At 44.6% G+C, this 9,830-nt stretch overlaps 1 protein-coding gene across 1 annotated transcript; it reads right to left on the bottom strand.

Annotated features, from left to right (window-relative positions):
• Nucleotides 1-3,026: 3,026 nt before the first annotated feature.
• LOC131286754 (protein CREBRF homolog) lies at nucleotides 3,027-6,751 on the bottom strand. Its single transcript, XM_058315752.1, has 5 exons — nucleotides 4,591-6,751; nucleotides 4,313-4,515; nucleotides 3,615-3,885; nucleotides 3,401-3,529; nucleotides 3,027-3,319 (listed from the first exon to the last, which is right to left on the bottom strand). Exons 1-5 carry the CDS (start codon nucleotides 6,671-6,673, stop codon nucleotides 3,216-3,218), a joined length of 2,790 nt encoding a protein of 929 aa, XP_058171735.1. The 5' UTR covers nucleotides 6,674-6,751; the 3' UTR covers nucleotides 3,027-3,215.
• Between the last annotated feature and the right edge of the window lie 3,079 nt (nucleotides 6,752-9,830).

The following is a 9,830-nucleotide window of genomic DNA, read 5'->3' as shown; positions in this document are numbered from 1 at the left end:
AACTGGGAAACGTAACACCACTGCTTTTGGGCATACAATCTTATCCCTACACTACTAATAAACCCTTCAACGTAGTAACTAGAAGCACACTGTGTATCCATTCGATTTTCCCGTTCTCCAGCTTGCAAATGGTGGCAATTATTTCGTGGGTAACCAAAACATAAAACAAAACAAGAAACTGCAGTTGAAACGTAGGTTTAAAGATATTGTTAAAACGAACTAATAAAAATTGCAGAATGGAAGAGCAAAGTACAAAGTACAAAAAAAAAAAGAAACATAACATAAATAAACAATAGCCCCACAAAACTGTCCCTAATGTAGCGAAACAGAAGATACTAATCTTCATTATAATATTAACGAAAATCACAGATTGTTTGTAGTTTTGTAGGTTTACTGCTTACTGCTGCGTTCGAACCGAGCTCACAGTAGATCTGATGGCGAATTGAAGGTCGTAAAATTGAAATTTCACAATCAAGTATTTTCCAAAAACAACTCCATCAGCGATAAATGGTCTGCATAGTTTCGTTAGTTCTGTGTCCTTACACACCATACACCAAACAAGGGGTTTCCAGGGAAAATTTTCAGGTAAATGCAGTTTGGCTGGTCGCAAGTAGGTACAAAGAAGAGAAAAAATATCACTTTTTAATTAATTGCAGTTGAAACCACCACATCTCCGATAAATGTATTTTTGTTTTCTTCAGCCGAGGTTGAGGTTTCTATTTTCTTGTCTTGCTTCGAAAAGACAAAAAAAATGTTACACTTGTCTTACGTATTGACTCTGTAATTTACAGAACTATGGCATTCACTTTTCGCACACTTTCCGTCGCGACTGACGATTAGGGAAAGAAAAATAGTGCAAAACAAAATCTATTAAGTATGCTGTGGAAAGTTGACTAAAAAGAAATAAGCGAAACAAACATTTGTGTGTTCAAATAATAATCGAAACAAAACTTGTATTTTGCAATCTCATTGCGTGGGCCAAACATAAATGTTTGCCCAATTCTTTTCAAATTCTTCTTTGTTTGGTTTTGTTTGCGCTGTTTTCAAATTACTTTCTTTCGTCTACTCTTTTCGATATCCCTAGTCCCGGAGATTTTCTGTTCGCCATATCGAACAATTCCCTTGTGCAATGCTGCAACTACCCGTTCCGGAACTAGTGCCTAGGATAAACAGAACAAACAGCATTACACTCAACTGGTAAAAGGCTCTCTAAACTCTAAAGCAGTAGACCGGACCGACAAGATCACCTACACCAACACCTATCGATGCGAAAGAAAATTGGAAACGGTACATGGTATTAGCAATCAATATCACCGTCCGCGAACGCCGCAGTTTGCTTTGATTTTTTCTCACTTGCCAACCCTCTGGTTTCAATTACCTTAACTTGCCACGCAAACCATACTTCCTGGATCAAACAGGTGCCTAAAATTCCTTAAACAACTACTATTATTATGAAAATTGGGGTAAATGGAAAATATAGTGAATCGTCGATTCTCCTATCGCTTCACGCACTTAACACATGACTTGAGAAATGTGAATATTACAAGGAATATAAAAGATATAAAAATAGTACATTACGGTGTTGCTCTTACTCATCTAGGTGACATATTTGATTTTTTTTTTCTGCCTTTCTTTTCCTTTCTTATGCATGTATTTTATCTTCCGGATACACTTGATCCCTACGTTACTAATCCTTCCTGCTGAATCCTACAAGGATGTACATCATACTCACACAATCTTAAGGAAAAGAATAAAATATAGCATTTAGCGTATAGTATATCATTTTTGTCTGTTTTTGTCAGCGTATTTAGGTACATATGTTATCTTTATCCATCGGGCATTGATTCATGTATGTTTATATTATTCGTATGCAAACACAATATTAAGAGTTTGTTTTTTTTGTGTCACTTTCTATTTAACCCTTCATTTCTTCCACCATGGAATTTACCATACTTGTTTGAATTCCCAATTAAAATGTTTCGAATGGTTTCAACAGACTTTGCGACATTTTTCCCCACTGCTTTTTCTTCTCCATCACTGAGTTAAGTTTGTTTCCAAGATACATCATATGTAGGTTGAGAACAATTGTTTAGTAAAAATAAAACAATAGTTGTTAAACCATTACATCGTTTCATTTCAAATGTACTTGTTTGTTGTTGTACCTGAGCATCACGTTTCATTCTATTTTTTCTTTGTAAATTTGTGTGTCTGTTTATTGGTATGGATAGTTTAGATGATAATTTGTTTGTTTTATTTGCGTATGCTTCAAGTGGCATACCTCATTCCACTCTTCGTTCATTTGGTCATTGGATGGATGTGTGGCACGAATTATAATCATTTCAATCGCGTTTAACGCAGCGCTTACAGTTCAGTCCGTGTTGTTCAGTTAATTGTTACTGGTTATACCGATCACCAAGTTTTTACACAGATTTATGTTTTAATTTCGTGAAGTTGATTTCATCAGCTTTGAGAAAAAAGGTGCAGCATATTGTTTGCGTTGTGTAGATAGATTTTAAGATTATGTGTGTTCTGTCGGTGTGCTTCTAACGAAGACTTTATGCATAGGATAGATTAAGAGAAAGAAAAAACAAAATATTCGGAAAAGCTTCCCCTGAACAGAACTGGTAAAAATTAACTTCAAATGCTGTACTTCGCTCAATTTTCGAAGAAAGTGATAGTTAGAAATTTTGAAAAAGAGAAGTGAAAATTCACTTAACGCTACAGGATATACGTATTATTTTTCGCATCATTTGCATACTTTCTTACTTTCCGTTCATCTCCGTCACGATTCCGAATTTGTCCACCTTCGATTGGATTGTATCTTTGCTTCGCCTCACGTTCCCTTCAAGGTTTGCTCACTCAGGTTGTTGTTCTCTTATAAGGTAGTGAAAAATGTATGCAATACATATGTTTGAAATATGCCTTAGGTGGTATTAATTTCACAAATGTGCCCCGCTTTCCAGAGCGTTTTCAGTGTAACTTGTGTGCCACACTGTGTGCTTCTTTTGCAAACCGTAGTTTTTCGTTTTAGAAATATATAAAAATGGCTTTAAAAAATATGAATTTCAACAAACGAAGGTAAATGGTTGATTTCCGTGTTTATCTTACAGTCTCATGGATGCCTTTGACCGGTAGCGTCGTCACCTTTGCTCTTTCGCTTTTCTTCTTCATCTCGTACTCAGCTTTCAAAGCCTTCTTGATTTGCACTAAACAAATTAAAAGTGCTCCAGTACCGTATCTATACTAGTGTTATTCCCCGTTCGTACGTTTTCGAGCATTTTGTTCACGAACTCGGTCGAATTGCCAGCAATCTTTATTTCTTTAATTGCGCGAAATAAGAAAAAGATAAGCGATGATTAGAATAATGCTGAGTTCGTAGTAGATATACTGAAATACTTACTGGATGACGTCTGAACCAACGTTTCCAACTGCTGTTTGTACTCTTCCGGGTGTTCGGTAGGTGTACCGGCGTTGTTGCATTTCGCAACCAAAATTTGCTTCAACTGATAAATGCCATTCATGAGACGTCCTGAAAGGAGCATGGGTAAACATAGGTTGGTGTTCGAACTAAACGTCTCACGATTGGGTAAGTAATATATAAAAACGCTACGCACTGTGCTCCGTTTCCAGCCCGTACAGTTTGATCTTGTTCGCCTCGTGCTGTGCCTTCTTCTTCAGTCGGCAGGCCCGGGATGCGAGCTTGTTCTTCTCCTTGCGCGTCTTCGGGCGCGCATTGAAGGGCAGCTCGCTGACTGGCTTCATGTCGTTGATCACACGGCCCAACTTGTCCAGCTCCTTGCCGATATTGTGCAGCTTCCGGGGGTTTGGCGTCAGGTCGTTACCGTCACCCTTCCGCGCCTTGCCACTGTGCTGCAAACGAAGATTCTTAAGAGAATTAACCAAACCGTTATACGATCCACGTTATTTTCCCGTAGATGTACGTATTTTATATTTGTATTATGTCCGTGGGTATGAGTGTATATGAATAGTATACGATCGATCGGTTGCGATTTTAAGGATGCATTTTACGTGGTGGTGTTTGCGATGGAGAGAAAGAGAAATAAGAAAAGAGAAGAAGAAGAAGAAGAAGAGGAATCCAAAAGGTTAGTTTTCATTTCACAGTTTTGTTTGGTTTTGAAACATTTTTCGTCTGACTTGTTCTTCTTTTCGGTAAAAAGAGATATGTTTTCTTGTTTATAAAATCCAACTCGCAATCCACACACTATTAGTATAAAAAACCAAATACTCAACAACTTCCTCCGACTACTTGGAAAGTGCGACAAAAGGAAGTCACGAGTCACCGTCAACCAACCTTGATGCCGCGCACAGAGCAGTGTGGGCTAAACACTGGATCGGTGACCGCGTTCAGAACGTGCGGATCCTCGGCCTGCGTTTTGATGACCAGCCGCTGCCCCTTCGGACCCTTCGCCTGCACATTGTACTGCCAGAAGTAGCGCTTTGCCTTGCTGCTGCCGGCGCTTGTTGAAACCTTGCCAGTGTCCTCGCTGTCGGAATCTACAAAAACCGATAATCAAAGATAAGAAGAGGTGAAGGGACGCCCCTATGCTGTCTCTTCGTTGTACTACCCACCTTCCCCACTGGAGTAGTCTTCATAGTGTTCGCTATCGTCGGAGTATCCTTCGTCGTGCGAGTAGTCTGGTCCCTCCGGGCTGAGAACGCTTCCGGTGCTGAGCGAGGAGGTCGAACCGGTAGCCTCGGCCAGACTGCCGGTGGAGAGGAGATGCGGCCGAGGTTCACGCCGCTGCCAGATCTGCTCGAAGCCGGAAATATGCGTCGGGGCGGACGATGAAAGGCGCGACATGGAGGATGTTCCAGACGTGCCGGCACTGGAACCAACCGAAACGGCACCGGCTGCTGCTGCTGCGGCCGCCGCCGCCGAGTGGTGTCCCGCTAGCATCCGGCGACCGGAGTACGGTCCTCCGCCGGGGCTAAGCAGTCCCGAGCCGGATGGGACCGACTGACCGAGCAGTTGATTGCCCGCCATCAGCCGATCGTTCGTGTTGTTCATCAGCAGCTGCTGCAGCGTGGAGTAGCGCGGATTGTGCTGCACCTGACCAACGTTGCCACTGTTCCGGCTGAAGTTGAGCCCACGGCGGACCGCACGCTGTGGCATCTGCTGCGACTGATTGGTGTCCATTCCATCACCGTTGCTTCGTATGATGTTTTGGTTCTTGATCGACTCGATATTGTTGTTGTTATTGGTGCTGGTGCTACTGTTGCTGTTGCTGCTCGGCGAGACCGAGCTTTTGATCAGCTTTCCGGCACTGATGCCGGGCGTCGTAGATGGTGTCGGTGTCGTCGCTGACGGGGTCGGTGTTGTGCTTGGCGAACCACCGTTATTATAGAGATTATTGATGTTGTTGTTGAACGAGTTCTGTAGCAGTTGCTGCTGAAGAAGCGTCTTTGGGCCGCCTTGTTGTTGTGGCACCATCAAGTGACCCTCGCTAGTAGACGGGCTCGAGCCGTGACTGCTTGGAGAAAATGCCAGCGGCGACTGAACCGCACTACCTGGCTCCTGTTTCGTGTAAACCTCGAACGGTGACGTGGAGATGCGCGTTTGCTCGTCGTACAACAGAATGTTGCTGTTGCTGTTGCTGTTGCTGTTTATGTTGACATAGGTGGCCGCCACCATCGGATCGCTAGACAGCAGCAGCTGAATGCCACCATCGTTAGCACCGAATCCGGATGACACACTGTTGCTTCCGACGCTGCCGACTGTGTTTTCGTTGGCTAGCGTCATCCCGCCGGCCAGCAGGTGCCCACCGGAACGACCTAGAAGCTGCTGTGGTAGACTGGACGGCATAATGCCACTGTCACCGCTCAAATTCGGTGACTGCTGACTGAGCGGTTGGTTCAGAAGTGTGATGTCGTCATGGAAGAGCCCCTCGATCGTGTTCAGATCATTGCACAGAAGCCCATCGCCAAAATCGTCCAGTGGGTAGAACTCATCCATCATCTGCTGGCCAATCGCCTGCTGTCCAACACCACCCGGCATCGCACCGGACTGCGTGGTCACCATGGTGAGCGTGGTGGTGTCCTGCAGCGGCAAACCATCGTTCGGTGTCACCGACGACGCGGTGGACGACGGCGAAACGTAAGCCCAAGTGTCCATCATCTGCAGGCTGGGAACGTTCATCGCTCCCACGTCAATGCCATCGCTCGTCAGCACCATGCAGTCCCAACCACTCGGCAGGGAAAAGAGTCCATCGTTCTGTGTCAACATTCCACCACCAGCGCCTCCACCTGCTCCGTGCGTTGGGTAGCTTCCTACTCCACCACCGACAACAACGCCACCATTCTCGAACGTTCCCACATCGTGCAGCTGGCTCGACCGGAACTGATGGTCCATCATTTCGCTGGCAAAGTCCAGATCGGACACGACACCCGCCATCGCTCGCTGGTGGTTACCGGCGTTGCGCGATGGAATCGGCATCGAGGCCGTCGTCAACATCGGGTTGCTGCTCAGTGCGTCCATCATGGAGGTCTGCTGGTACTGGTCCTGTTGCTGCTGGTTCGGGCCGAGCCCGTCCCCCAAACTCGTTAACGGTTCCTCCTTAACTTCCGGTACGGTTCCCTCGTCAAACTCGATCGTCGTGATGATGTACTGCTGATGTTGGCCGCCTCCGTTCTGCGAGCCGCCAAAGCTGCTCATGGTCTAAGGCCGCGAGCTGCACACTGGCCAACAACGCTGCACCGCCTGCTTGTTGGATGCTCCCCTTCACCCAGAGACTTTTTCTCTAGACGACCTTTTGTTACGATAATCTACAAATAAGAGAGAAAAGCCAAATTAAGCCTTAATGGGTACATCTTTTGTAGGTTCATTTTTGTTTCAATTGAATATTCAAATTTCCACACCACAATAATGCGAACCTAAGTATGCTTTTTACATTTCAAAACTACGCTCAAGATAGATTGGAAAATGCTATTTTTGACTTTTTTTTAACATTCATATGCGACAAAGTTTTAGAAACAAACAGCGAGTGTAACCAAAATAACCCACCCCATCTTTTCACCCCATTGCAGGGCAAACCCAATTACAACTTTTGATATCGAGTTCAACGGACTTGCCACGTGTTAGCATCGAGCATTAATTTAACTCTCGACACTGCTCGACAAACGAATGTGGCCACATTACGATCGGGTCTTCTTTCGCTGGCATTGGACTATTTACTCGGCAAATCGAATTTGATACATTTCCACACCCACACACACATACGCATACCGATCGATGTGTATCAAGTGTGGAGGAATTGTTGATTGAAAAAAGAAAGAAATGCAAAACTAAAAACAACACACCTTCGGTTTCTAAAAATACATTTTCCGAAATCGAAAGTAGAAACACGCCAACCAGCTGACATAACAGGGGCATGTTGGAAGCTGCTGATGGTGGTGGTGGTGGTTGTAAGCCATGGTTCTTTCCCTGTTAAGAAAGCCACAAGGAAACTTTGGAATATTTTTGGCACTTCCGCAAATTTCGATCCTACGAGGTGAGATATGCAATAAGAAAAAACAGTTTTTGAAATACCAGGTGTTGATGAAATGGAAAATTATACCTTTTAACCCACATGAATGTTTGCGCTAGGATGTAATTAATTTCCATTTCTTGTGGCACACACGAAAACCGATGAAAGCCGCGGCGAGCGAAATTCAAGATCGGTTGGTCATTTTTCTTCTTCTTTTGCTTTGGCTGTCGCGATCATCGATCAGGGCATCGCCGGCCGTTGAACACATTCTTCCTCTTCACTTGACAGGTTCGAAAACAAATGCCTTCCAAACGTGTCCTACATACGAGTTGCTAAAAATAGTTTCCGCGCAAGCTAATCTCGTCGCTACACCGACGACCAAGCCACTATAAAGAGCGGTGCAAGTGGGCCCTAAAAGGGAAAAGAAGAAAGGATCCTCCTTCGCCGCCTTTACGTCAGAGTGGTTGCTTTTGATTTGTTCCGTGAGGTTTACGATCGTTCGCTTCGCGGAACGAGATGTTTACAAACATCGCGACTCTTTCGCATCATCCGCGGTTTAGTATTCTCTCCTCGGTGCAATTGTATTACTATCACCGGGAAGCCACGTAGATTTGGCGAGAGGAAATTATCGCCGACGAGGATCAGCGGCGTTAGACACCCAAACAAACCCTGTTTATCCCCTCTCGTTGGCCAAGCGTCACTGTAAAGCTGAGGCTTTCAACTTACGACCGACCATTTTCAGTCGGTCGTATTTTTATGAGGTCTAAAATGAGTTCTACACATTTGCTTTAATGTGTGCAAAAGCGATATAAATAAGCTGCACTACTTTATGCGCGATGAAGGCACAAAGACTTTCCTCGCCGGGGATTGCTGGGATTCTAGGAAACCAGATATCATCGACCGTTTTTGCTGAAACATTTTACACCTTGCGTGATTTTGAACACCTACGGGGTGCGGTCATTTGCGAACCATTTCTACCGCCAAACAAGTAACAAATAAGTATTGCTAAATCATGCAAGAAATGTGTAAAACGGTTCAACCTGCACAAAGTTGCCAAGCCGATGATTTGCATCCCAAGCTGACGGAGGCCAAAAAGGGCAACCGCCATCGAAGGAACAAACTGAAAACATCTTTGTGGCATCCCGCTTTGGCGCATTCGGGGGTAAATTATTCAATCGACTGCAGCCAAAACATTAACCATATGGTAACACCATCGGGAAGAACTCCGATCTCGGGTCGATCCGGCGGTTCTTGTTTTTTTTTAATATATTTTTTTTTGCCTTATATTTTCAACCCCTTCCGTAAGCCGAGCGTGAACCACAATCGACGGCCCAAAGGCGGATGTTGGAAAACGAAACAAAAAAGTACATTTATTCGCACCCAAAATAGCAGTCGACTTCCCGCGGGAGAGGGCAGAGTAAAACACAAAGCTGTCTACCGGGAAGAGAAGTAATAGCCATCAGCAAAATTCCACCTCGGAGCCGCGTGAATTGCATATACAAAATTGGGAAATTATTTTGCGGATCTTCTCGTACATCCGGAGTTCCAATTCACGGTATTTTTCGGCTTTGTATAAACAAACAGCGATCTATGTATAGGTTGATGAAATCAGTGATTTTAAAAAAAGTGTTTCTGATTTTTTATGTTTACAAAAACACTAAATTCATTCGAAAGTCCTTGGTCTTATTGGCTTTGATTGTGAAGACAATAGATTATTTCAAAGAAAGAATACTCATGAATATCTTTTTTCCGGGTAGATTAGCAAGCCTTTTAGGGCAATAATGAGAACTGCACACCTCTTGCACCCAAGGGTTGAGTAATGGCTCGTTGGTTGGTGGGTTCCGCTTGGCTTGCCATTTTTCCCATGCTCTTCTTCCCCTTCCTCTTCTCCCCTCTACCACCCACCACCCTTGCCCTCACACATCCGTCAAGCCATGGCCGGTTAAGTTCAAGGTTTCTCCTTCGGCCGCACTAACCTCTCTCGCAAGAACTGGAGGGAGGCGGCACGTGTGTAGGCCACGGGGCCGTATTCTGGCCTTTCGACCAGCTGCTACACAATGGTGTTAGTGTGGCACACGAAGCGCAGCATTATGTGCTTTCCACCTTCTACCCCCACTTGATGCTACACTTCGAACCACGAACCACCCGTGAGTTTGAGTCGAAAACAAACCGGCTTTTCGGACGCTAAAAACGTTGAAATGAATGCTGGATCGACGCGTAGCGTGTGGTGGTGTGTGTCGGTATGCTTGGAGCTCAAAAAAAGCAATCAACAACCATCTCCGGTGGCTAAATTCGACATGAATCGTTCTCGAAAACCCGGAAGAAGTCCCAAGCGAAGAGTGTTAG

The sequence above is a fragment of the Anopheles ziemanni genome, chromosome 3 (genome assembly GCF_943734765.1).
Source record: "Anopheles ziemanni chromosome 3, idAnoZiCoDA_A2_x.2, whole genome shotgun sequence".
NCBI lineage: Eukaryota > Metazoa > Arthropoda > Insecta > Diptera > Culicidae > Anopheles > Anopheles ziemanni.
Note: the sequence above shows the minus strand (reverse complement) of the source record. Positions and strands in the feature narration are given on the sequence as shown.

Coding starts and splice junctions, on each gene's coding strand:
- LOC131286754 (XM_058315752.1), bottom strand. CDS start 6,673: ATGAGCAGCTTTGGCGGCTCGCAGAACGGAGGCGGCCAACATCAGCAG. Junction 4,516..4,590: donor AGACTACTCCAGTGGGGAAG/GTGGGTAGTACA, acceptor CGGTTTTTGTAG/ATTCCGACAGCGAGGACACT. Junction 3,886..4,312: donor GCTCTGTGCGCGGCATCAAG/GTTGGTTGACGG, acceptor AATTCTCTTAAG/AATCTTCGTTTGCAGCACAG.